General features: G+C 47.8%; 1 protein-coding gene across 3 annotated transcripts in view; it reads left to right on the forward strand.

Moving 5' to 3' along the window:
* The window catches only part of ATP9A (ATPase phospholipid transporting 9A (putative)), a 50214-nt gene extending 25206 nt beyond the window's left edge, over positions 1-25008 (forward strand). For 2 of the 3 annotated variants that reach the window (XR_012051503.1, XR_012051504.1), the window contains exons 15-29: positions 2863-3024; positions 6544-6636; positions 7633-7716; positions 9358-9528; positions 11767-11865; positions 12115-12204; positions 12955-13099; positions 14126-14190; positions 14939-15094; positions 15439-15503; positions 16227-16335; positions 17589-17646; positions 19753-19956; positions 21074-22972; positions 23037-25008. Coding sequence is in view for 1 of the 3 variants with exons in the window: in XM_072916904.1 (XP_072773005.1) it covers positions 2863-3024; positions 6544-6636; positions 7633-7716; positions 9358-9528; positions 11767-11865; positions 12115-12204; positions 12955-13099; positions 14126-14190; positions 14939-15094; positions 15439-15503; positions 16227-16335; positions 17589-17646; positions 19753-19956; positions 21074-21210 (1638 nt within the window). In the remaining 2 variants the exon portion in view is untranslated. Of the gene's footprint in view, positions 1-2862; positions 3025-6543; positions 6637-7632; positions 7717-9357; positions 9529-11766; positions 11866-12114; positions 12205-12954; positions 13100-14125; positions 14191-14938; positions 15095-15438; positions 15504-16226; positions 16336-17588; positions 17647-19752; positions 19957-21073 lie in introns of all 3 variants that reach the window. The other variant, XM_072916904.1, reaches the window with a different exon arrangement.
* The last annotated feature ends 1706 nt before the right edge of the window (positions 25009-26714 follow it).

A 26714-nucleotide genomic window follows, 5' to 3' on the forward strand; every position in this document is an offset into this window, starting at 1 on the left:
GCTGTCTGCCTGCCTAGGCAACCCAAAGGGACCCTGCAGAGCAGCTCATGGCACGGGAGGATCAATTTGTCTCTTTAGAATGAAATTTATTAGTCGATATTCACTTCAGTGGTGGCTTGGCTAATTTAATTGTCGGGGAGAGCAAAGCTGGAGGACGCTGTGCTGGGCTGCTGTGCTTTGAAATGCTCAGGTCTGAGTCAGACCTGGCCTGGCTGGAGCTGAAAAATGCTGGCAGGGACTTCACTGATTTCCCTCAATCAGTGAGCACGGGCTCCCTTTAAGGTGTTCGAGGGATTTCAAGCCTGCTTTTAATTCTCCTTCCTCTAAGCTGTAAATACACTTTTGCATCTTGAACGTTTCTCATCTTTGTGCTGTGGCTGAGAGCAGGTTGAGCTGTGTGTTTGCAGGGGGCAGAGCAAATCCGTTGTGTCTGACCTGGAGCTGGGTGTGCTGCCCATCCCAGCCCAGTGCCAGGCACTGCCAGGAGGGCTGTCCGTGCCCCTGCTGCCACCTCTGACGTGCCAGGCACTGCCAGGAGAGCTGTCCGTGCCCCTGCTGCCACCTCTGACATGCCAGGCACTGCCAGGAGAGCTGTCCATGCCCCTGCTGCCACCTCTGACATGCCAGGCACTGCCAAGAGAGCTGTCCGTGCCCCTGCTGCCACCTCTGACATGCCAGGTGCTGCCAGGAGAGCTGTCCGTGCCCCTGCTGCCACCTCTGACATGCTGCTCGTCCCTTTGTCCCCCTGCACGGGGCTTTGCTGTCAGAGCTGCAGGGATGGCAGTGAGATGCAATGCAAATGGGAATCAGGGAGCTGCTGGCAGGGAAGGAGGGAGGAGGTGTCTGTGCAGAGCAGATCTTTGCCAGGCTGAGCTGCAGCACAGGTTTGTACCTCCTCTGGGCATTTGGAGCTCAGCAGCCCAGGCAGAAGAACAGCCAGGGCTGCACACGCTGAACGTCACGCAGCATTGTGCCAGGAATAATTCCCAATAATTCTTTATTAACCAGAGTATTAGGAAGCCATGCTCCATCTCTGCTCTGGGAGGCTGCTAGGAGGATTATCTGACTGCACACTTTAATGCACTGCGGATGGCTTGTAGAAACTTCTGAGAAAGATAAGCTTGAAAGAGCCTTTGATTTGTCATAATCTTTGTGAGTAAGCCTGCACAAACTTGTTAATATTAAGCCAAATATTGATTCAAATTGACTTAAAGGTCTTTCAAGGCAAAGCCAACTCAATTACTTGTTTGTTTTTTTTTTTTTTTAAATCTGACAATTTAAGACTACTTTGTGAAAGGAAAAGTTTGGTTTAGGTTCTCTTTTAAGCTTTTGGATGAAAAGGAGCCGAGTTCACAAAAGCTTCAGTTAGTCCCAATTGTATCAATTCATTAATAAAATCTTAACTCGGTGCAAGTATTTACAGGTTCTGATTTTATTTGTATCTCTTGTATGTGATTTTCCAAGATCAATTTCATTTTTAACTGAGGTATTTGTGGTCGCTTGAGGCAGTAGAGGCAGCACCTGAAAGGCAGGAGGGATAATTAACCTTCAAGTCGACAGCAACCATGTGCCCAGCACTCTTGTGCCTTTGAAAATGTCACTGTAAAACACTTCCAGTATTCCATGTCTGTTTAGGGAAAGGATCCCTTGATCCTTTCTGGGGCCAGTGATAGATGGGCTCGTGTCAGCTGCTGCTCCATCTGTCACTGCCCAGGCAGCTTCTGGAGGTAAATCTCAGCAAGCTCAGGCTGAGATGGATGGGGAGCTGAGCTGGGCACTCCGGGCCTTTCTCAGGGAAGCAAATTAAGGCTTTGGTCTGCTGGCATGGCTCTGGCTGCAACTGAGCGAAAGCTTGCAGAGAACTCAGCTTTGTAGGTCCTGAAATAGTAGAGGCTACAATCAAAATGATGCCCACCTCAGTCAGTTAAACCTTAAACAATCTGGGGGTTTTTTTTGGGGTTGTTGGGTTTTGGGTTTTTTTTTTCTTTGGTTTTGTGGGGGTTTTTTTGTTTTGTTTTTTAATATTAAGGGAGAAGGGTTCTCTGCTAAGAAGTGGCTGAGCCAGCCTTCAGCTGTCTTGCTGATCACTTCAAAATCGTTGAAATCTGTGGATGAGCTGTTACTACTGAACACATAGAGAATACCACAGAGCTCATTTTGTCTGGGTTTTTTTAATATGAATTTTTAATGTGCTGCATTAGTGTCTCTGCTTTGAAATTGTAAATCCAGGGTGAATGTGTCGTTTTGAATTCTTAATTTCGTAGACAGCAAGCTGGGAAATTGCTCTTTCCAAAAGTAAGTGTTTGTAAAGGGGTTTCCCTGATGTGCCCACGGAGGTTTGGGCACCTGAGGGCTGGGTGGAGGATTCCAGTGCCTGCCCCTTGCTGAGGGTTGTCCTTTGGGATGAAATCATGGAATCTTTGAGACTGGAAAAGCCCTCCCAGCCCACTGAGTCCCAGCTGTGCCCAGTGCCCACCTTGTCCCCAGCCCAGAGCTCTGAGTGCCACCTCCAGGAATTCCTGGGACACCTCCAGGATGGGCACTCCAACCCTCCCTGGGCAGTTCCGAGGCCTGAGCCCCTTTCCACGGGGAAATTCCTGCTGTCCAGTGGAATGTGGCAGTCCAAGGCGGGGAGGTGACCGTGGGCACGTTGGCAGTGGCACAGCAGCATCAGACACGGGCTGGGCTGCCCAAACCCTGGCAGGAAGGGTCTGAATGGGGAACAAGGCGCTAGGAAAGCCTGTGATCTGTTTGATAGCACTGTTAATGCTGAATTAATGACTGATGAATCCTCTGCAGCCACCTGCTGTCCCTGCCCTGGGGAGGTGTGGCAGGAGCCCTCAGCGTGCCCTTCTCCTGCAGGTGGCCCTGGTGCAGTGGACAGAGAGCGTGGGCCTGACTCTGGTGGGCAGAGACCAGTCCTCAGTGCAGCTGAGGAGCCCAGGGGGGCACATCCTCAACTTCACCATCCTGCAGATCTTCCCCTTCACCTACGAGAGCAAGCGCATGGGCATCATCGTGCGGGTAAGGGCTGCCAGGCCCGGGGCAGCCACACCTGGGGGGCACCTGGGACTGACTGGGGGCACCTGGGGCAGCCTGGGGGGCACTTGGGGGCACCTGGGGCTGACCTGGGGCAGCCTGGGGGCACCTGGGACAGCCTGGGGGCACCTGGGGCAGCCTGGGGGCACCTGGGGCAGCCTGGGGGGCACTTGAGGGCACCTGGGGCTGACCTGGGGAACACTTGGGGGCACCTGGGGGGCAGCCTGGGGCAACCTGGGGGCACCTGGGGCTGACCTGGGCTGGCCTCCTGCTCAGAGGTGGCACCAGAGCACAGCAGGGCAGCCAGCCAGGGCTGTATCGACAATCCACTCCCTCCCTGGGCAGCACAAAGGGAAAAATTGGGAGATTCTAGAATATGAACATGTGGCCAAGAGCAGGGGGGGCAAATGATGGCAGGGGAAGGGAGCTGAGAGGCTGAGCTGGTACGAAGTAATCCCTGTGCTAAATCTGGGAGTTCAGAGAGCCAGGGGATGCCCTGGGCATACACTGAGTGTTCCCACAAATGCCTTGTGCTGCTGGGGATACCTGCAACAAGTGCAGTGTGTATCCAGTTCAGTGTAAATTCTTCAAATTAATTACTTCTAGAATGAAAATTATGTGGAGACTCTGGGCAATCTTTTCATGACCTAGAATAAAAATCTTACCAATAGAAGAGGGAGGCCTAAAGAACCTCCCTCCCCATTTATTGCAAGTGCAAGCTTTTGATGAAATGCTGTTTTATCAAAGGTGTAAGAGGTGGACAAACCATCAAAGCCAGGGTGAGTTCCATTAAATTGTGGTTTTATGCTCAACAGAAGTGAATGCACTGAAATTTTCTCATCATGAGTATAAGAGGTTTTTTTTCCCTTCTTTGATTTGAAGTTTATTCCTTTTAAATTACCTACTATTTATCTTCTCCCCCACTAGAAATGAAACGGTTTCTAGTTTGTATTTCTCTGTTTGAATTTTGCTGTTTGTATTTTAGGCAAAACCAGCAAAACTCCCACTTGTGGTCAGTGGGAGCAACATCAGGCCTCAATCCTGACTGTAAATACCTTTAAAGGAGCATTGGTCCCTCTCTGTGAATTGTCTTTATTTTGTAGCCACTCAGCTGCCCCAAGCCACTAAAATCAGCTCCCTGTGTGCCCTGTGCAGAATTAGGGTTCAGTAGCAGACCTTGACTGCCTGGGTATTACTTTGCCACATTTCTCTATACTCCAAAATAGTATCTTCAAGCAGAGTTTTAATTTCCATTTAAAAAACAAACCAAAATATTTATAAATAGGTAGTTATCAAGTAAAGTTTGCTTCAATTAAATATTTATGTGTGTATGTAGAGGCACTCCATTTGGTTTGATCCACAACTTGAAGGGTGTTCACCTTTTCAGTGCTTCTCCTAAACTGTGCTGCCTGTTTAAAAAACAGAAATAGGGGAGGGAGAGCAGCATGAAGCATCCAGAAGAAAATACACCCAGGGAGGGAGATGAAGCTGCACCCAGCACTGCAGTGAGCAGCACCCAAAGGGAAACATTCCTGCTCACCTGCACAGGTATTGCCTGGCCTAAAAACTGCAATTTTGGGGCTTTTGAGAGCCCTGTAGAATTTTGCCAGGCTCCCTGCCCGGCCTGGAGGCAGAGTGTGAGCAGGGTCCTGTGTCCAGCCCAGCAGTGCTGTCCCTGCAGGCACCATCTCCCTGTCTGCTCTGCCCCAGGACCAGATCTCCTTCAGCACAACGTCAGTAAATAAAGCGATTAATAGTGGAAACAAGTGGCAGATGTTGCTTGCTTTGGGATATTTTTACAATATCTGAGTGTTTCCTTGCACTCAACTGTCATTTCTGTACCTGATTATTTCAGTTCTGAGAAACCCTGTTCTACCCAAGCAGCCTCCCCAGCACAGTGTGCACTGACTTATCTTCCTCTTTGAAGAAGGCCTGTTTGTTTGACCACAATATTTTCCATCCTTCATTTTCTTCGTTTTTTTTCCCCTTACCCATGTGGAATGATCTTTGTTGCAGAGCAGAGATAGTGCTATTGTCATATCTGGAATTGAAAAGAGCCTTTGAACCGTGGCCAGAGGCAGACCATGGTGGAAAAAGATGCTTCCCCAAAACAATATAAGTGGCAAATCTGTGTGCAGATTTATAGAGTGATGCTGCCACGATCTGAGAACGCACTAACCTCCTCCTGAACTCGGGCAGAGGAAATGACTAATGCAGGGAGATAGCTGATGCAGTATTTATATTGGACAAAAAATCTAAACTATCCTGAGCCAGCTCTGCAGCACGGGAAGTGCAGATTTATTCAGTTTCCTACAGAGATGTTGTTAGAAACTCTTTAATCAAATTATTTCATAGATAAACCTTTACCTTTGGCTACTGGCAGAAGTGGTGTATTTTATTTAAGCACATTCTGGTAGTTTTGGAAGAGTGACACCCGTTTTCCTCTGGGGATGTGGGATGTGTATCACTCTGTGAGGGCTGGATGTTCCAGGAATTGAAAACCATACTTGGGCTCAATTATGAGCATCTTCCCTGTGAGTATCTCTGTGAGCTTGGCAAAAATATTCAGCAAAGGAGCTTCATTATCTATGGCTGCTTCTTCATTTCCTCAGTTTTAGTGTCCACATCAGGTGCTACATTTTCCTTTTTTTTTTTTTCCCTGTGGATTTAAACTCTGTTTTGCCAGTGCCACAGGACCTGGGGCTTTTAACCTATTCCTGTGTGAGAACCTCCACCACTAATTTCTGTAAAGGTGGAACAGACTCACCCAAATACTAGGTGAGAGAATGAAGAAGTATCCACTTGGCATTTCTTTAATTTCTCTTATTCCTAAAGTACTTTGGTCCCTTCATTCATAGCTGTTTATTTCAGACCTTCCTGGGCTTTTTGGTTTTGCAGTTTAAGTTTTTCTCCTATCCCTGGTGGCTGTCTAGGTTTACAGAGCAGTTTGTTCCTTACTCATAATTTCATCTCCTTTGAGGAAATTGCCAGGGTTTCCATTAGTTTGTAATACTCAGAGCTGTGGCCTCTTTATGTATCTGTCTGCTTAGAAGGGGCTTTTTAATTTGTGGTAAATATGCTTTGCTTGCAGGCTATAAACTCCTTGTATCTGATAAGGCAGGCAGCAATCTGAGCTCTCTGTGGCACGCTTGAGCTCTAATTGTGCTTATTCCATATGGTAAGAGAGCAGGTAAATCAGAGTGATTTTTACTCTGCTGTGCTTTGTGCATCTGCTCTGTTGTTTCAGGTAAGAGGGGTCGGGTTTCAAGGTGAGGGCTGAGGTTATTCTGGAGGCACAGGCAGGGCTGGGAGGGCTCTGCTGTGTGGAGAAGCTGATGAAAAAGCTGATTCCCCTTGTGTAAAGCATGAATTCCTGCTGGGAGGAGCTGAGGTACAGCTGAGCAGGCACCTCCTGGCCCCAGACAAGCAGCTGAGCTGGTGGCCCTTCACCTGCCCCAGGTGTGTGAGTGCCAGCCCAGTGAGACTGCTGTGTTGTGTCTGCAGGATGAATCCACGGGAGAGATCACCTTCTACATGAAGGGGGCAGACGTGGTGATGGCTGGCATCGTGCAGTACAACGACTGGCTGGAGGAGGAGGTACTGGGGCTGTGCCAGGGCTGCTGTGTCCCTTCTGTGTCCCTTCTGTGTCCCTTCTGTGTCCCTTCTGTGTCCCTGCTGCTGTGTCCCTGCTCCTCTGTCCCTGCTGTGTCCCTGCTGCTCTGCTCCAGGCCACAGCAGCAGGGCTGAAATACCCAATTTAACTGCTGCAAAGGCTGGGAGCCAGAAGGTTCTGATCCTGGCAATTCCTTGGATTAGCCAAATACATCCACAGGAGCAAGGGTGGCAGTGGCAAATTCAGCAAATTTAAAGTGGAATAAGTCCTGCAAATAAAATGGGTTTTGCTCAAAACTGATTGACTCTCACCAAATTTGTGCTGGGCTTGATTCTGTGCTTGGATCTGTTTTAGCCTGAAGGGTCCTGATTTCAAAACTGCATTTGGCAGCTCTATACTGGGGTATACTTGTCGGGGCAGCAGTCATGGTGGCACAGAGCTCATGGAATCCCAGGGTGGTTTGGAATCTCACCCCATTGCACCCCTGCCATGGCAGGGACACCTTCCACTGTCCCAGGCTGCTCCCAGCCCTGTCCAGCCTGGCCTGGGACACTGCCAGGGATCCAGAGGCATCCTCAAAAGTAGCTTCACTTACTGATTCTCTGGTGTTCAGAGAAATAATAATATCTTGGTCTTATTTCCAAGAGTTGGTTGCCAAACATGTGAAGTCTACAAATCACAGGCTCGTGCCTTTTACTTAGAGACAGAGAAAATCTAATCAGTGGGGTTGTTTTTGCTGCCCTGGTGTAGCAGAGAGGACATTTTTCTTCCTGATCACTGAGCTAGGTCACAAAGCATTGCAGATCCCCTCTTTCCTCTCGAGTTTATCATGCACTTTATCAGATATTGTAGACTCACTGGGGTTGCTCAGACGGGTTGGTTATTTTCTTACCCTGCTATCTTACACTGCCATCTCCCACTGCTGTGCATAAATCATTTCTGTGAGAGTTTATGGTTTACAACGTGATCCTTCTTTGCAGTGTGGTAACATGGCTCGGGAAGGCCTGAGGGTTCTTGTCGTGGCCAAGAAGTCTCTGACAGAAGAGCAGTATCAAGACTTTGAGGTAAGTTTTTATTTGGTTGTTTTCTTTTGTTTTTAAACAGTTATTGAAGTGATTCTCACAAAACTCTTGTGATGATACTGCCTCTCACCTCCCAGCTCTCTGCTAGAATTGTTTCTCTGAAATGTCTTGATATTCTTTTTATCAAAGTTGCTTTTCAAGTGATAGCTATGAAGTGTTTATCCCAGGGAAGACCCTCCCAAGCAGTTCCCGAATCCAGAATAACTAGAATATAAACCAGGCAGCTCCCTGGCAGCACAGGCTGCACGTGTGGGGTTTGGGTCTCTGCCCAGGGCACTGCCTGGCTCCTCCAGGCAGGCAGGATGGGAAGGGGAACTGTTCAGTTAATCAGGGATGTGGTGCAACTGCTCAGGGTTCTGTGGTGCCATTCTTTCTGCAAGTGCTGCCTGTGCTGGGAGGGAGCTGCTGGCAGCTCTGCTGTGCCCCTGTGTGGCTGTGCTGCCCACCTCAGCTGCCAGGGGCACAACAGCAGCAGCTCCCTGAGCCTCTTCCACCTGGAGCTCAGCAGCCCTGACAGGTTCCACCTCTGAGTCCTCAATCAGAACTGTGTGGCACCTGACAGAGGATGTGCTCCCAAAATGTGCCCGGGGACACCTTCCCTAGGGCAGCTGGAGGCCCCAGAGGGAGATTGAGTGCTTCCCCCTGGAGCTGGCCAGCCCTGTGTCCCCAAAGCCACCCTGGCTCTGCTGTGTGTCCCCACAGCCAGAATGGCTGTCCCAGTGTCCCCAAAGCCAGGCTGGCTGTGCTGTGTCCCCAAAGCCACCCTGGCTGTCCCAGTGTCCCCAAAGCCAGGCTGGCTGTGCTGTGTCCCCAAAGCCAGGCTGGCTGTCCCAGTGTCCCCAAAGCCACCCTGGCTGTGCTGTGTCCCCAAAGCCACTCTGGCTGTCCCAGTGTCTCCAAAGCCACTCTGGCTGTGCTGTGTGTCCCCAAAGCCAGGCTGGCTGTGCTGTGTCCCCAAATCCAGGCTGGCTGTGCTGTGTCCCCAAAGCCAGAATGGCTGTCCCAGTATCCCTGAAGCCATCCTGGCTGTGCTGTGTCCCCAAAGCCAGGCTGGCTGTCCCAGTGTCCCCAAAGCCAGAATGGCTGTCCCAGTTTCCCCAAAGCCACCCTGGCTGTGCTGTGTCCCCAAAGCCAGAATGGCTGTCCCAGTGTCCCCAAAGCCACTCTGGCTGTGCTGTGTCCCCAAAGCCAGAATGGCTGTCCCAGTTTCCCCAAAGCCACCCTGGCTGTGCTGTGTCCCCAAAGCCACTCTGGCTGTCCCAGTGTCCCCAAAGCCACCCTGGCTGTGCTGTGTGTCCCCAAAGCCACCCTGTCTGTCCCAGTGTCCCCAAAGCCACCCTGGCTGTGCTGTGTGTCCCCAAAGCCAGGCTGGCTGTGCTGTGTGTCCCCAAAGCCAGGCTGGGCATGCTGTGTGTCCCCAAAGCCACCCTGGCTGTGCTGTGTCCCCAAAGCCAGGCTGGCTGTGCTGTGTGTCCCCAAAGCCAGGCTGGCTGTGCTGTGTCCCCAAAACCAGAATGGCTGTCCCAGTGTCCCCAGAGCCAGAATGGCTGTCCCAGTGTCCCCAAAGCCACCCTGGCTGTGCTGTGTGTCCCCAAAGCCACCCTGGCTGTGCTGTGTCCCCAGGCACGCTACGTGCAGGCCAAGCTGAGCGTGCACGACCGCTCGCTGAAGGTGGCCACGGTGATCGAGAGCCTGGAGATGGAGATGGAGCTGCTGTGCCTGACGGGGGTGGAGGACCAGCTGCAGGCGGACGTCAGGCCCACGCTGGAGACGCTGAGGAACGCTGGCATCAAGGTCTGCCCAGCAGCAGCTCTGGGACCCTCTGCACTGCGGGGCACTGGCCCACGGGGGGGACATTCAGAGCTGGGGGGCCTTGGGAAATGCGGATGAAAAATTAAACCCTACAATTCTAATTAAGATCTGTAGGGAACGGGTGTGTTTATTTTTTTTATTTACAGCTCTGTGGATGCATGTCGGGACTTATTGCCTTTTAACAGACATGCGTACCTCTGATAACTTTTGCTTCTTTTTTATTATCTTTACTCATTTCTATATGCATAGAATTTTACAATAGGTTAATGCATATTCATTCTGCTGATTTTATATTATACTTATAGCTAGTTGTACTTAGTTTTTGTTAGAAAGTATAGAAAGAACTCTTGGGTTACTCTGCTCTGTTTGTTTTAAGGCCTGAGGAGTTTTTCTTATCTCTTATTTTTTAGTGTGGAAATTTGCATTTTTTCTCTTTAATTGGGGTAGTTTATTTAGGGCTGCAGTTACTAGACTAAACAGCATATTTAGTAAGCTCAAAATGGCACATTTTACTTAAATTTAAATGGATTTCTACCCTGTTAAATTTTCACTGTCTCATTTGTGGGTGTTTTAAACATCACTTTGGGAGCAGAATGTGCTGCAGGTAGTAAATCTTAACACCTCTTGTGTTAAGTGTGTCATCTCTTGTGCTTTTCATCCCCTCACCTGCTCTGGCTCCTCTGGCAGAGAAAGGAATGGTGTGGGCACGAGGAGGGGTCCAACAGGAAATTTTGGGGCAATTCTCTCAGGGAGTTGCATGAAACGGGGCAGGTTGGGCTGTGTTTGCCTTGTGGTGCACGAGCCCCGTGCTGGGCTTGGAGCTGTGGATATCCAGTTTTCAGTAGCCACTAGAGGGGAGTCTGAGCCAAGAGAATCAGGGACTGGATATTTCTTTTTCCAGCTTTCTGAGCATCTGTGACTCCACACCTACAGCCTGAGCTGTGCTCAGCAGGGAGGGAGCTGCTGTGGTGCCTGTGTAGGTTCTCTCTCTAAAAACTTTGTCAGCATTGCAAAAGGGGGGACAAAATGTATTAAACATTCAGATTTGGGTAAGAAAAGTAGGTGAGAGGTCCTGGTTGTGGTTTCTCTGCTTTAAGTTGCAAAGTGAACAAAAATCTGAAGCAGTGCTGTGAATGCAAAGCAAGGCTGTGTGTTTGGGGCTGAGGTGGGAAATTCAATACTTGGGATGAGCTTCCAAAAGTGCTTTTGGTTTGGGGCCACCCCTGTAAACAGAGAATTCATCAGGGAGGCGACACCAGGGGAATCAGCTCCTCGGTGATGCTGTAGCCCTGGCCAGCACTGCCAAGGGTTTTCCTGCTTCCCTTTCTGCTCAGCGTGGCTGGAGCTGCAGTGGAGGTGTGGGATGTGCTGAGCACTCCTTGCACTGCCCTGTTCATCGGGGCACTGCACGTGAGGAGTGAATCCAGAGTGGAGAGGGGCACGCAGCTCATGACAGGGACCAGCTTAGGATCAAGTCTCTTTCCAGCCTCAGGTTATTTAACAAATGAATGAGTCTTTGTGTGGGTTTTTTGTTGATGTTTTGGGATTTTCTTCAGGTTTTTGTATTTTTCATTAAATATTCTTGGGCAGTGTCTTGAAAGAATAAAAACACCAGTGGAAAAAAACACCCTCACTGTGATATATTTACACTGGAGAAGGAATTCCCAGCCATTGCTGCTGACATTGCTTTCTAACTCCCTCCCCTCAGCAGCACAAAATAAAAGGAGCAGTGTAGATTTAAAAAAAAAAAAAAAAAAAATCTAAAAAAAAACCTCAAGCAAGTTAGTGTGTTCCAGACGTACACATCAGCACTGAGCTAACCCCAGTTGCATCATCCACATTTCAGGCTGGGCCAGGAGGGATCTTTCTGCAGCAGGGCCCGGTTGAGAAATGGCCAGGGAGGGACACATTAACACACAAATACACTTTTTTTTTTAGCTTGCATTTCGTGGGTTTATCAGCAGAATCTTGAAATATTGCAGGCGGGAAAAATGTTACACAGAACTTGTAACTTCGTGTCTCAGCCTCTTTAAAAGCTTTGCTTTCTTTCACGTGTGAGGATTTTCCTGTGTGTTTCAAAATAGGGTTTTTTTAGAAGAATAATTTGTACGTGTATTTCACCAGTCCTTTTATAATCCTGAAGAGGCAGGTGGTACTTGCAGAGGTCCTGTAGACGTGGCTGTTAAGCTTTACTTGACGCATGAAATGTTTGGATTTTAGGTGTGGATGCTGACAGGGGACAAGCTGGAGACAGCCACGTGTACAGCCAAGAACGCCCATCTGGTGACACGGACACAGGACATCCATATATTCAGACTCGTGAGTTCCACCCCCAGACCCTGTCTCGAGGGGCCAGGCCCTGGGGCAGGAGGGCTGTGAGATCACAGCTGTTTGTGTGTATTTTTATTCTTTTGACCCCGCTTTCTACCCGAGTTTCTGTTTCTGTGACTGCGTGCCCTAACCCAGTGTGCTGCCTGTCCTGGCTGGGTCACTGTTGTTCCCTCTGGGATTCTTTGCTGTTTTCTCACGCCAGTGGAGCACACCTTGCTCAGTTCCATCCTCCCCCAGGTGACAAACCGAGGAGAAGCCCACCTGGAGCTGAACGCCTTCCGCCGCAAGCACGACTGTGCCCTGGTCATCTCGGGGGACTCGCTGGAGGTACTGATGCCCTAAGGGTTGGCTTTTCTCTTTTCCAGAGTCTGGACTGCATTGGTGTATAACCCTGAACTCCATATAAAGTGTCAGCAGCTCTCCTCACAGCTCAGGCACACAGAACAATCCTTTTCCAGCCCCAGAACCAGCTCAGGCACACAGAACAATCCTTTACCAGCCCAGAACCAGCTCAGGCACACAGAACAATCCTTTACCAGCCCAGAACCAGCTCAGGCACACAGAACAATCCTTTTCCAGCCCAGAACCAGCTCAGGCACACTGAACAATCCTTTTCCAGCCCAGAACCAAGGACACCGCTGCAGCTCCAGCCCCAAAAAGTGCAAACATCAGTGAATTGAGTGGAGTAAACTGGGAGGATGGGACTACTTAACCTGGAGCTGTAACTGGGCAATGAACCCCAATATGAAAATGGACCATAACTTATAAAAGTGTGAAAACTCATGACATGCTGTCCATCTTGGGCAGAGCCACGCCCAGGCTCTCGTACTGCCCAAGATAGATCCTTTGAAGGCCTTTTAATAAATCCCTACTTTATTAAAGTATTTATTTAGCATTTATAGCCTAGTTGATTAAACCTCTGCTGCCTAGCCTCTGTTCCAGGGAGTTTCCCATCAGTGGGAGCAGCCCCGGAGCGCGGGCTGGAGGAAGCCTGGTGCCCAGCGAGCAGGTGCAAGGCAGGTGTGGCTGTGTGTAACCAGGTGTGCCTGAAGTACTACCTGTGCTGTGTGTAACCAGGTGTGCCTGAAGTACTACGAGTGCGAGTTCATGGAGCTGGCGTGCCAGTGCCCCGCGGTCGTGTGCTGCCGCTGCGCCCCCACGCAGAAAGCGCAGATCGTGCGGCTGCTGCAGGAGAGGACGGGCAGGCTCACCTGTGCCGTGGGTGAGTGACAGTGCCAGCAGGGTGGCAGCTCCACTTCTCCCCTCGAGTCAACTGTCACCTCGTGTCATCTCGTGTCCGAGCCAAAAATCCCTCTGGCTGCCCTGGCTGTCTCCAGACCCGAGCAGGGGTCTTGGAGACCGTGGCAGGAGGTCAAAAACATCTGTAGATTCAATTTTAGCCCATGGAAAGCTGTCAGCTCTGTATGGGGAATTACAAAACACAATGGTTTTAGTAGTGTGATGTGGGAATCCAGGGCATCCCTCTGGCTGCCCTGGCAGGTCTGGGACCCTGGCAGGGGTCAGGAACCCCCCTGGACAGAGCCCCCAGAGACACTGGCTGTGATCTCTGTCCATGGAAAAGAGTTTCAATCTTACAGGATGAATTACAAGCTCTGAGTGTTTGATATAAGTAATAATTAGTGTGGCACGGGTGCAAAAGTAAAATTTTAGGTTTCTAGATAAGGGCTCCAAAGGGGACAAGATGGAGGAAATTGGGTGTGCCTTGTCCTTTTTCTCCTTCTTCATGCCCTCCATGTTTCACTGTGGTGTTGGCATTTTTCTGTTGGTTCAGGCTGGGGACACACTGTCCAACGTAGGTGACAGATATTGGCACGTTATTGTAAATCCAGCACAGGTAGTTTCTGGTATTTAATGTTTGTACCAATTGAAATTTTGCACGTGGAAATTCAGTGCCCAACTCCTCAGCACCCTTTCAGGTGGCATCTTTGCAAAGTAGAGCTTGGACCTCATCTGTTCAAGATTAACCACCACTGTTAACCTGAGCTGTGTTACAGCACTGTAGATGTCATGGTGCCACCTGCAAGTGAGATACATCAATCACTGATCTGGGGGTCTATTAAAACAAAACCTAAGAGCTTAAATTCATGATTTCTGTTTAAAATCTTACTTTTGTTGACTGGGTTAAGTGTTTCTCATAATATTTCCAGTGTGCTGCAGATGACTTGGGTGGGGTTGCAGGTTGCCCCTGTTGCTAAACTGACAGTTTTGTTTGTGCTCTGCCCTGCAGGTGATGGAGGGAATGATGTTAGCATGATTCAGGAGGCTGACTGTGGTGTTGGAGTTGAAGGAAAGGTGAGATTACCTCATCTTTAATGAGAATTTCTGTGGCCAGTTTTCAAGCAACTCTTAAATGAATCCTCAGATATTTGTGCAAGAAAGGGAACAAGCTCCCACACGAATCATCATCAGACCAGTAGCTCTATAACGAGAAATAATTTGGCTATAAAGGAGACTACTGTTAAAGGGAGTTCAAATTCATTATTTGGTTCTTGGCAGAATCCCTGAATTTGCACCCTCATGGTTAGTTTTGGGGGTTTTTGATGCTTCAGGTGCTGGAGTTACAATTACATTGATAAGATATACCCTACATGCACAATTAAAAACTGCTCAAATTAGTTTGCAAAACAAACTGTGGGTTAGAGCTCTGATTCTGCACCTGGGGCTGTGTGGAGCTGCAGGACTGGATTGGCAGCAGCAGACAGACTCTGCTTGCAGTGAGCCAAAATTGTGTGAACTTTTGAGACTGAGAATTTGTTCAGCACTGACTTGTTAGGAGTGTCACGTTAACATGTGTGGTGTGAATCAGAATCCAGAGGTTGCTTAGAATTGGAGGCCAAGGTTCAAATGGGAATTCTCATATTTTTGCTCTTTGCTTAAAACCCGCAGTGGAAGGAGAAGCACTGAGGCAATGTTCTCCCTCACCTAACATACTGCAAATATTCCTGGAAATTCTGTCAGTGATAACTCAATAATAACATGACATTCCTTGTTTCCAGTGCTGAAATGGTCTCACTGTGCTTTTCCTGGCTCTTGTTCCCAGGAAGGGAAGCAGGCATCGCTGGCAGCTGATTTCTCCATCACTCAGTTCAAGCACCTGGGTCGTTTGCTCATGGTCCATGGAAGGAACAGCTACAAGAGGTCTGCAGCCCTCAGCCAGTTTGTGATCCACAGGAGCCTCTGCATCAGCACCATGCAGGTAAAGGGGCTGCCAGAGGGGCTCTCCAAAAGAGGTGGAGAAGCCAAATCATAAAGGAAAGGTCCTGTCTCATTTGGAGTGCTGCTATTTCTTCTGAAAATTTTCATGGGTTTGGACTTGAGGTTGTTACTTCGATCTGAAAACACATGAGCAAACTCCTGGTATTGGACAAATACCAGCAACTGCTCCAAAGGAATAAAAAGGGTTGATATTCTATTAGTCTATCTTCATTTCAGGAATTGGGAGAACCCACTGTAAGAATGTTTCATTTTGAACAGAGTGTATTTTAAGCTGTTACTTTTACAGCAGTATTTCAGTGCCTAAAAAGTTCATTTCTTTTTCAGGCTGTCTTCTCATCAGTGTTTTACTTTGCTTCAGTTCCTCTCTACCAAGGCTTCCTCATCATTGGGTAAGAGCTCAGTGTTTACTGGCAATGAGGAGAGCCTCTGCACAATGAACACTTTTGTGCTGATGAACGTGCAAGCCCCACACATCTCCACTCCGCTCACAGCTCTGCTTCAGGAGCTGGAAGTGAGCCTTGTCCCCTTCCATGCAGACACTGGCAGAAACCTTTCCAGCAGGAGGTTTGTCGTGTTTGTGAAGCTGCCCATCCTCCAGGAATGTTCCTTTGGTCTCAGTAAGGAGCAGAGGGGCAGTTTTGTGGGCTGGTGTCTGTGCAGCAGTGACAGGCAGTGCCCAGCTCCTGGCACTGCCAGGAGGAGACAACCCAACCTTAGTTCCTGTCCAAAAACTGTCTAAAACAGGGCATTGCAACTGTGATCCCAGTATGGCTTTTTATACTTCCAAGTACATAATTTAGAAACCAGCAAATTCACCTCCATTGCCTTCTGATGCAAACAGAATCAGAGCTGAGCTGCAGAGCAGAATTTGGATGGGCACAGGTCAGTCCTTGGCTCCATTGAGAACCTGCTGCAATATTTGAGCCAGTCACTTGTGTATGTGTTCCTGATCAAAAGTCACTCAAAAAGCGAATCCTGATGGTTTTGCCCTACCTGCAGAACTCTGGTGTGCTCCATTTGCCAGTTTTTATAATCTGTGCATTTCTGGAGCCTGGCATTTGTTTGCTCATCTCCACCTGAGATAATTTACTGCTCTCCTGCCTTCTTCCCAGGTACTCCACAATTTACACCATGTTTCCTGTGTTTTCTCTTGTCCTGGACAAGGATGTGAAATCTGAAGTTGCAATGTTGTACCCAGAGCTCTACAAAGATCTTCTTAAGGTATGGGAGACTCTTGTTTGTGTGTTTTGCTTGAAGGCAAGAGCCTCATCTTGATCTGAAACTGTAAATGTGTAAAGTCATATATATTGCCAGGAGATCCAGAACTTTATCAGGCGTTTTCAGGCAAAATTCTGTTAAAGTCACATTTCAATCAACAGATAGAGCCAGAATTCCTGGCAGTTGTTTATTGAATGCTGCATGAAATTCAATTTATTAGAAACGGCTGGGCAAGTCGAAGTTTCATTCTGTGGCAAATTCTAGGGATTTAATATTACCAGTTTGTTCCATAATAAAGGGAAAAGAGAAATTGTTGGGGATTTGGCCCTGTCCTGAAGCCAGAGAATAGAGGAGGGGAAGGGATATGCTCATTTGATGGAGGCAGGGGGTTATCCCAGAGTTTCTTCAGTAGAAATTTGACTGGAGCATGATCTGAAGTTTGCTTGCTGTGCCGTTTTTGTAGCTTTAGCATCTAAGTCAGGTCCTTCTCCTTAAACAAAGAAAACTTTATTTTATGTTTACCATAGAAATATCAGGAAGGTAAATCTTGTCTTAGGTTCCTTTTAAATATTTTTTTCTTCCTCCCTGGAAAATGTTTTGAATAACTGGGGTATGCAGCCTGGGAACATCTTTCTTAGTTGGAGGAAAGGGTGGACTGAATCTTCCCCAAATCCTTTCCCTCAAGGATTGCTGTTAAACAGATACTCTGAGAAGCACAGCCTGTTTTTCCAGAGCCTCAATAAGTCTCCATCTGGTTTCACTTGGATGTTGTCTCTTATGTCATAAACCACTAATTCTTCAACCATCCTTAGGCCTGGTCTAAACATAGGGGGTTTTGTGCTGGTATAGCTGTGTTGGCTGGAGATGGATTTTTAAAATCTATCTGCCTTCAATATGAGGGTGATTTGTGTGTGTCTAGAAATACGGTATTAATGTGTTCACATCGATGTGTGTGCACACATCTTCTGTTCCTCAGTGCAGTGATTAAACTCCTGAGGCATCTTTGCACTGGATTAATTGTGTGTGCAGTGAGGGCCAGGTTGTGCTGGGGCAGCCCTGAGCTTTCACAGCCCCTTCATGCACCCAGAAAAATGAGAATAAAGGGGCACTACCTCAGCATTGCTTCATTTGTTTTGTTTTATTTTCTTTTCTAAAGCACTTTCCAATTATCTTCTTAATTTCTAAGTTGATCAATAAGTGAATTTTTATAAAAGAAAACCCCAATGGAGCTTTGTCTTTTTTTTTCTCCCACCCAGGGACGACCGTTGTCATACAAAACATTTTTAATCTGGGTCTTGATAAGCATTTATCAAGGTAAGAAATCAACTTCTGCTTTGTCTTCAGATGTTGTAGTGTGTGTGGCTGTCTAACTTTTGATATTGCAGAAGTAAGGCACAAAATGAATTTCCCAAAGCATTCTTGTGGTGATGAATATATATTTTTTTTGTCTTGGAAAATGTCGTTAGAGTTACCAAAGGAAAAAATTATCTAAACCCAAATATTGGCAGAAATTGGTCAACCCTGTGATGTAGAACTCAGACCACTGGGCCTCTTCCCGTCAGAACCATCCGCTGTCACTCCGTGCAAGTTCCTTGCAGTGCTGCAGTTACCCCAGCTGCAGAGCAGAGCTCATCACCCTCCCTGCCCTTCTTTTGGGAAAAGTTCTCCAGTCTATGGATTTTGCAGGTTTTTGTTGACATGGAAGATGCATCACCTGTAGCCTTCTGTGTTTTATCCAAAACTGGAAGTGCCAACAGTTCTGGTTGCTTCTCAGGCATTTGAGATTCAGGGTCACAGTCAAGCTCACGTTCTTGATCATATCTCATACACTCCAATTAGCTGCTAAAGCAATTAAGTAAATGCCTTAATTACAATGCATTTTCAACAGTGGATGTAGTAATTTGGGTATCTATCTAAGGAGGTATTTTCTTTCATTTTGTTTTTTTTTTTTTTTTTTATCAATTACCCTCAATTCAAATTCTCTCTATAAGTATTAATCAGGGAATTGTAGAAAACAGGTCAATAATGTGGAGCTAAAAGCTGAAGTGGCAAAATTCCTTGTTTCCTCTTTATCAACAAGAGGAATAATTGTCACTACAGGACACGTGAAAGCACGATGTGTGCTGCTGCTATTGTGAAGGTAAAAAAGGCAAGTTTATTTTCTGACTCCAGCATGTACAGTTTTCCAAAGGTGACAGTGGATTGGAGGGTGAAAGTGCCACTTCTCTAATGACACTGGACAAACTACTAGTCCATCAAATTTCTCTGCCTCTATGAAGGAATGCAAAAACTGTAAGTTATTTACAGAAAGTGTGTGAGAAAGCTTGTTACAAGAGCGTAAACTCCGAAGGCTTTAGAAAATATTAAAAAGTCAGGGTGACATCATAATAAGGGGGCAAAATAACCAGGTTATTCGTACAGATATAATTGACATTGCCATCCTCAGCAGGGAGTGAATCTAGGAGTCTCAAATCTCTGTTGGCTTTATTTTCTGAAGTCTATCACAGCTTGGGATGCTGAGTGACACAATGGCAAAGCCAAGGCATTGAGAGAACACTCCCAAGTGCTGGAAGGCTGCAGCCAGAGGGTGATGCACAGGGGGAAAGATTCCTCCTTGAGCTAAGAGCCCTCTCTGGTTACAGGATTTGGTTAAAGTGACTTCAGTGCTCTGCTCAAGAACCAGCAAACAGCGGCCAAACAACGGGGCCAGTTGCTAGCAGAGATGAGCCCGACCAATGCCTGAGCAGCCCGAAAGTTTGGAAAGTTCACAGCTGGGTCTGAGCTCTGTGGCTGGAGCTGGGTTCCACGCAGGTTTTCCCTTCCCGAGTGATGGATGTTGGTGTGGATTACTCACATGAGTTATTTGTGCAGGTGGCCTGCAGGAGCCCTGCCAGCCAGCCTGGGAGCACAAACAATGCCTCGTTAGCAGAGCTCAATGGGATTCTCTTAGGGGGACGTGTAAAGGGGAGAGACCTCGGCCCAGTAGTGCAAACTGAGCCTCACTTGTATGCACTGAGCTTTTCAACACTTGGCTGCCTCTTGGCACCGAGGCAGTGTGGTAGGATATAGAGGAATTTGATATCTTTTAGCTTCTGAGTAGTGACCAAGTGCTTTTGTGGGAGGATGGAGTTTCATATGTTAGAGATCTCCAGTTGCCAAAACAGCATGTATTAATTTCCTATCTCCATGTGTCTATGAGCATGATAGACTGTCACAAAACTTTGGGTACCTCTGCTGTAACTTTTCCCTTCCTTCTCATCAGTTCTGTCTCCTAAACAGTAACTGATTTGTTGTCATTACATTCCTCAGGTTTCATGAAAAACAGCCTCGAGATAGGATTGTTTCAGCCTTTCCAAGACCTAACTGTGGGTTTGAGGGCTGAGCCTGGTGTTTGACTGAAGTAGTTCCATTCCCTTGCAGGTAGCATCATCATGTATGGAGCGCTCCTCCTCTTTGAATCCGAATTTGTGCACATTGTTGCCATCTCCTTCACGTCCCTGATCCTCACCGAGCTGCTGATGGTGGCACTGACGATCCAGACGTGGCACTGGCTGATGATCGTGGCTGAGCTGCTCAGCCTCTCCTGCTACATCGCTTCCCTGGTCTTCTTGCACGAGTTTATTGGTGAGGTTTGATGCTCTCCTCCAGTCAGTTCATGGCCTGGATGGTGACAGGACTGAGCAAAAGGCTCGTGGTGGGGCCAAGAGCAGGCACAGTGGTGCCACAGTAAGCCCTGTGCGATTTGAAGGCATTTGGGAGATATTTTATATTTTCTTCCCACAGCAAAATGCTAGAGGAGGCAAAGGTAATCAGCAGAGTGTGCTGCCCAGTGAATCTCATCCATGCTTTGAGCTCCAGTATGTAGCAGCTGCCTCATGTAGCAGTGATCTTTATTTTCATATGGGAATTTGAGATGGAAGGTTGAACTCTGCTGTTGGATTGAAAGATTTGGTCTTTTAAACTGGGAGAAGGAGCTGCCTCCTAAAATTTACCTTATTTTATCTGTTCATTGGGACCATGCTCTTATGGGTTTGGTTGTTGGTGTTTTAGTTCCCTGAAGCAGAGCTAATTCTTTCCCTCGGTAGAGGAAGAAGGGTGAGGAGTTCCAGATTGCCCCAGTAACTGCTGAGTTGCAGACCCATGGGCTTGTTCAGTGTTCAGTCAGGAACCACAAGATGTCACTGCTTCTTCCATAAAGCTCTTCCCTAACTGAAGGCAGCAGGGATCACTTCCCTCTGCCTGTCTCTTGCATGTTGTTATACCAGTTCCATTTTGGAGGATGCTTTAGCTCTTTTTATAAAGTTTCTGAGGTGTTTTGAGTCAGGAGCTGTGTTTGCTGGGCTCAGCCAAGCAGCAGAGGCAGCTCCCAGAGTGGGAGGGTGTGCAGTGCTTGGCAGTGCCTGGGGGATGTCCCTGTTTCAGTGGGGTTTGGGAGGGCAGTTACCTGTGAGAACCACATTCCTTACACTGCTCAGTACACCTCTGCATCTTCTGGGGAAGAGAAGGGCACAGGAGTGAGGAGCCAGGTGTCATGTGAGCTTTGATCTTGGGATGGGGCAGCTTTAAGAACTGTAAAATCATGGAATAGCCTGGGTTGGAAGGGAGCTCCAAGATGATGTAGCTCCAACCCCGTGCCATGGGCAGAAGGAAGCAGAAGCAATGGTGGACTGAGCTGCTTTCCTGCAGCCCTTCCCAGAAGGTTCTCCCGTGGTTTTGACTCCGTGCTCATTTCTCCACACAGATGTTTACTTCATTGCCACCTTGTCGTTCCTGTGGAAGGTCACTGTCATCACCCTGGTGAGCTGCCTGCCCCTCTACGTCCTCAAGTACCTGCGACGGAGGTTTTCTCCCCCCAGCTACTCCAAGCTGACGTCCTAGGGCTGCTCCTGGACACAGACAGACATTGCCCAGGGCCCAGAGACACCCCCAGCTGTCCCCACAGCAGCACGCCCGTCCCTGCCTCAGGAGCCCTGGTGATCTCTGTCACCTGGTGATCTCTGTCACAGACTTCAGACTGCCCTGGACAGGACCAAAAGGGAGTGTTTGGAGGGTGGAGGCTCTGAGTTAATCCAGTTCTTGGCACTTTGGTTCTGCTTAACTGGGGGCAAATGCGTGGAACTGCGATGGCAATGGGTTTCTCTTGCATGGTTCAAAGTCTGTGGAAGCTGCTACCTGACCTTGGGATTTACATTTGACAATTTAAAGTGAATTTTTTAAGTGTCTGCGCTGTTCTTTGCATTGTGTTACCTTTTTTTAAGTTTATGTTATTCGTCTTTTTGATTCAAGTAGTTAAATTCTTTTTACATCTTGGAAATCCCTTAATGTAGGTGATGCACTGCACTGCTGACAGCTGATTCCTGATTTATGGCATGTTGTTTCCATAATGGGGCTCCAGCCTGTCGGATCTGCACACGCTGGAGAATCTGAGTGTGCCTGAGATTTTCCTTCCGTTGAAATGTGGTCACCCCAGTGATTTTGGAGCTATCCAGCCATCGATAAAGACAGAGAAGTGGTAGCTCAAAAACAGAGAATTCAGTTTTGGTTAGCTTTTGTGCTTCCTGTTAAAAGGAGCAGTGACATAATAGTTTTACTGTGTATTTATTTGTGTAGGAGAAAATTATCTAAACTAAAGCAAATCCTCTTTGGAGCAGAACTTTGCAGTTGATCATCCTTGAAATGTGTCGACAACGTGAGAAGAGACTCGTACTGTTCTGCAGACAATGTGGCAGACGTGTCTTGAATCCTTGGAGACTGAAAGGAGAGGTCACAGAGCTGCTACTCCTCACAGCTCCGTGAAATCTGTTTCCTGTTAGTGTGAAACTTCGAGGATGAGCTGCAAATAAGCAGAGGCATTCCTAGGTGGATGTTTTAATGACATGCCCCTGCAGAGAGGCAGGTTTTGGAGCCTTGCACTCACTCGACTCTAAAAACCAAACCTGACTCACAGGAGTGGGTTCATACAAAGGCATTAGGCTTGTGTGCAGAGCAAATTTAGGTATTTTTAATTTTCAAACATTAAACTCAATGAGTTCTGCCATTATTATAAAATTTGGTCCATGTGATAATATCATGAGGAGAGCCACACATACTTGGGCTTCTCAGTAGGAGGACAGAGACTTCCAGGGACCTTTTAGAGCTGGGTTGGTGCGTGAAACACGGATGGGCTTTTAATGGCAGCCATCCTTTTCTGAGGCCCTTCAGTCTGTGCTAAATTAGTTGCTTGCTGTCTTCTTCCCACATCAGAGAAACCATGGGCTGAGCTGGCACTGCTTGGTGCTCTTGTTCCTTGGCTGCCAGGAGGGAAAGAGCCCAGGGCTGAGCTCCTGTCCCAGAGCAGCCTGAGCTCCTGTCCCAGGGCAGCCTGAGCTCCTGTCCCAGGGCAGCCTGAGCTCCTGTCCCAGAGCAGCCTGAGCTCCCTGCTGGGAGGTGGGCCCACAGTCCCCTGTGAATTCATTAATGCTGCTTTCCAGAAAAGTCCATAGCATTGGCTTCATCATGACTGGGTAGCGTTGGCCATATCACTCTTCTGGAGTGCCCAGATAGCATTTCACAGAATCATGGAATGGTTTGGGTTGGAAGGGACCTTAAAGCCCACCCAGTGCCACCCCTGCCATGGCAGGGACACCTCCCACTGTCCCAGGCTGCTCCAGCCCCAGTGTCCAGCCTGACCTTGGGCACTGCCAGGGATCCAGGGGCAGCCACAGCTGCTCTGGGAATTCTGTTCCAGGGCCTGCCCACCTTCCCAGTATCCCATCTAAGTTGCTTTCATTGGTTTAAGTACAAGAACCAAGAATTCCTTTCCTCCCCAGGTGTGACTGAGCAGCCCAGTGGGCTCTGGTGCCCAGCCCTGCCCCTCTCTCCTGTGTGTTGGTACTTCAATGTCCTGCAACAGCAGCAGTGCCAAGCTACTGTGTGTAAATATTTGAGACATATAAATGGTAGAATTCACTGTTTCCTCAAGTCAATACCGTTTACACTGAGTGGACCATATTTGCAAACTATTAGCTTACACCAAGAAAGGGAGTGAACTGTGATTTCATTTGTATTTATTGCATCATAAGTTTAGTAGCATATTTAGTAGAGTTGATAGTGATCTAGAGCTGTGTTTCAGGGTGTGGATTATGTTCTTTGCAGTTTGTGATTTTGCACAAGGTAGTAAATCCAGAAGTAATTTCTGCCTGGATATACACTACATTTTTTCAAAGCAGTCAGAGACTAAAACTGCCATCTAACCAACAGCAGAAAAGAGGAAGACTTCTGTTTTTCAAGTTCAGCACTTTATGTTTGCAACCCATTTCTCTTAAGTTATTTAAAAATGTTTTTAAAAGCAAAATTTAATACACCTCTCCCTATTTACTGTACATTAAAATAAATGGATTCTCTGCTGGAAATTTCATCTTTTCCTCTGGTACGCTCATAATTTGTACTTTTGGGGAGTGAAGCATTGTTTTCTTCCTCTGTGTAGTATCTTGTTTGTGGCCTTAGTGTTCTCTGTGTTCCTTTTTCTGTGTGGGTTGTGCTGTAGCAGTTCCTGTGTGACCTGTGTGCTGTGGGGCTGCTCCAGGTGATGCCCCTGGGTGCCCGTGGAGTCTCACCGTGCTCCTGCTGCCCGTGCTGAGCTGCTGCAGGGTGGGGCTTTGTGGCACACTCTGTTCTCTTTCTGCAGCAATTCCAGCTGTGTCACAGCCCTCTCTATCCCCTTCCCTCTGAACTTCTCCTCCCCTCCTCAGAGCTTCTCCTGTTCCTCTGTGCAAACCTTTGTCTAGCTCAGCTGGTGGAAACCCAACATTGTGTGTGCAGGGTCTGATGAGAGCTGGTGAGGGTGGTCAGGAGCATCCTTGCTGTCCCTGGGAGCATCCCTGCCGTCCCTGGGAGCATCCCTGCTGTCCCTGGGACCATCCCTGCTGTCCCTGGGACCATCCCTGCTGTCCCTGGGGGTGAGCACTGTGTGCTGGGCTACACCAGGGCTGTTCTCCTGTGCTCCCAGAGCTGTCCCAGCCCAGCCCCGGGCCAGCCTCGGCCTCTGGGGCTGCCTGGGCAGCTGTGCTGGAGCTGAGCTGGGTCTGTCAGGGAGCCCCAGGTCAGGGGGGTCCCTAAAGCTGCTCTGTGGGGTTTGTGTGGAGAAGCTGCAGCTCTGCTGCTTCACCAGACCCTGGTTTGCACCAGCAGAGCTCTGCCCCAGGGATGGGAAGCCCTGCCTGGTGCAGCTCAGTGTCCCCAGCTCTTCCTCCCAGTGTCCCCAGTCCAGGCCCACTTCAGCAGGATGGGCTCATTATTTATTATTAGTTATTTCATAAGGGTTAAACTCTATGATTTGCATGAAATCCTGTGGTTCACAGCTTTGCCAATATGGTCCATTACTACTGCCTACGACAACTTGTGTATTTATATGCCTTTGAGAACATTTTTAATTGTTAAAGTTGTTGAAAAAATCAGTGTTAAGTTAATTTTTAATGGGGAAATGGATTCTGGTGTCAAAATGGTATTTACTGTGATGCTGATGTTTTGTACCTGTCATCCAGCTAAACAACCTGTAAATACCCTGAGTCAAGAGAAACATGAATGCCAATTATTTATTGTTCTGTGGAGTTACATGTCGCAGATGTGTAAGACCTTAAAAGGGAATGTTGTAAAACAAGGTGGAAAAAATAAATTTTATGCAACTTCTTTATTTCACCCCTGTATGATGCACCTGGTTAGTCCTGGCATGATGGGTCCCAGATGTGTGGGAGTTGTCAGGATATGGGGGAGTTGGACCCTGGGCCTTTAACCTGCGTGTGGGAAATTCATCTCCAAGGAGTGATCAGAGCTGCTTGGTTAAATTCTGCCTAGAGCCACCTTTGGTTTTAACAGGGCTGGTCACTGCTGCTAGCAGCCAGAGCTGGGAATGAGGAGGGGATTCATTGGAACACAGATCTCTCTCCACAGGGGAAATGTCAATAATGGTGGGTACAAACACAGTGCAGCAATTTTCTACCAAAAATGTAATAGAGCCATAAACACTCTTAAAAAAAGATAGAAAAAGAAAAAAAGAAAATTAAGAGTGCAATTGGATAAAGTAAATTTCTAACTTGGGAGGCTGTTTACTGAAAGCAGTGATAAACTATCCCTGGGATCACTGACCATCTATGGAAGTGTTTCTTTTAGATTCTATAGGACACAGATGCCCTTTTTAATGACTAACTTTGTTTTGGTATAAAGTAGTGAATGAAAATAATAAATAAACCATTTTTGTGATGTTTGCACACATCAAATGAATGGTCTAGAACTCCAGAAATCACAGGAACAGACTTTGCTCCCAAGTGTTACCAATTTCCCACTCTAAATGGGTTACATAAGGCCTGGCTAGTGGTTCCTTTAATTTATGAACGGTTTCTTTTTAATGGTGAAATGTGTAATTTAAAAAGCTAGAAATAGTTTTTCTAAACTCAGTCTGGAAGGGAAGGAGAATTTCAGCAATTTTTTTTTTCACCCAAGCATTGCATAATAGTAGAAATGTCAAAGATTTCCATGGGGTTTCATTCCATTCTTCATGTGGCTGTGGTCGTGCAAGGAGTTTGAACACTGCAGGGGCTGGCAGATTTTTGGAAGATCACACATCCTGGGGTAAGTTTTTACCAAAGAATGCCAGTGGCCTTGTTCTCCACACTGGGCTTGTGTTAGACACTGGTGTGTCTCTGGTTTTCCTTCCTTCTGAAGAGAAAGGAGAGGTGCTGGCTGGAATTGGGTGTCTGGCTCTGCCCCTGAGCCTGTGGAGCTGTGGAGGCTTCCCTGCACATGAAGCATTTGGGGACAGGAAAACCTCTTTGAGCTGCTCTGTCCTCACCTTCAGCCACTGCCTCTTCATCCCTGCATTGCTGTGGCATTAATTAATTGTCTTACACCTTCACCAGAGGGAGGGAACAGCTCCTGTTCCCCTTTCCCAGGTGGGAGATGGGGCCAGAGAGAACCAGTGGTCTGGGCTGGCCCCACAGGCAGCACAGGAAATAAAAAAAAAATATTATTTTTTGGTGATAAGGTTTTCTCAGCACCTTAAACACGGGAGTCAATCTTAAAAGAAAGTTCCTTCTTCCACAGGGTATTCAGTTGTCTGGTTTTAAATGAGAAATGTGATTGCAGGCTCTAAAAACCCGACTGGGGGTGTTGATAAACCCCAGTCCCAACATTTCAGTGGATTGTCTCCTGTCTTCTTCTGGAGCTGCAGACCCACAATGTCTGTGCTAAAGGTTAAACCTAAGTGGCTGTGGGAGCTGTGAGACTCCAGTGGGAGCAGCAGGGGAGGGAAGGCACCTCTGCAGCTCTGCAGGAATCCAGGCAAGGCTGGAGTGTGCCAGCACTGAGAGCTGCAGCTGCAGACCCTGTCGGACCCTGTTCTGCTGCTG

The sequence above is a fragment of the Taeniopygia guttata genome, chromosome 20 (assembly GCF_048771995.1).
Source record: "Taeniopygia guttata chromosome 20, bTaeGut7.mat, whole genome shotgun sequence".
Classification (NCBI taxonomy): Eukaryota; Metazoa; Chordata; class Aves; order Passeriformes; family Estrildidae; genus Taeniopygia; species Taeniopygia guttata.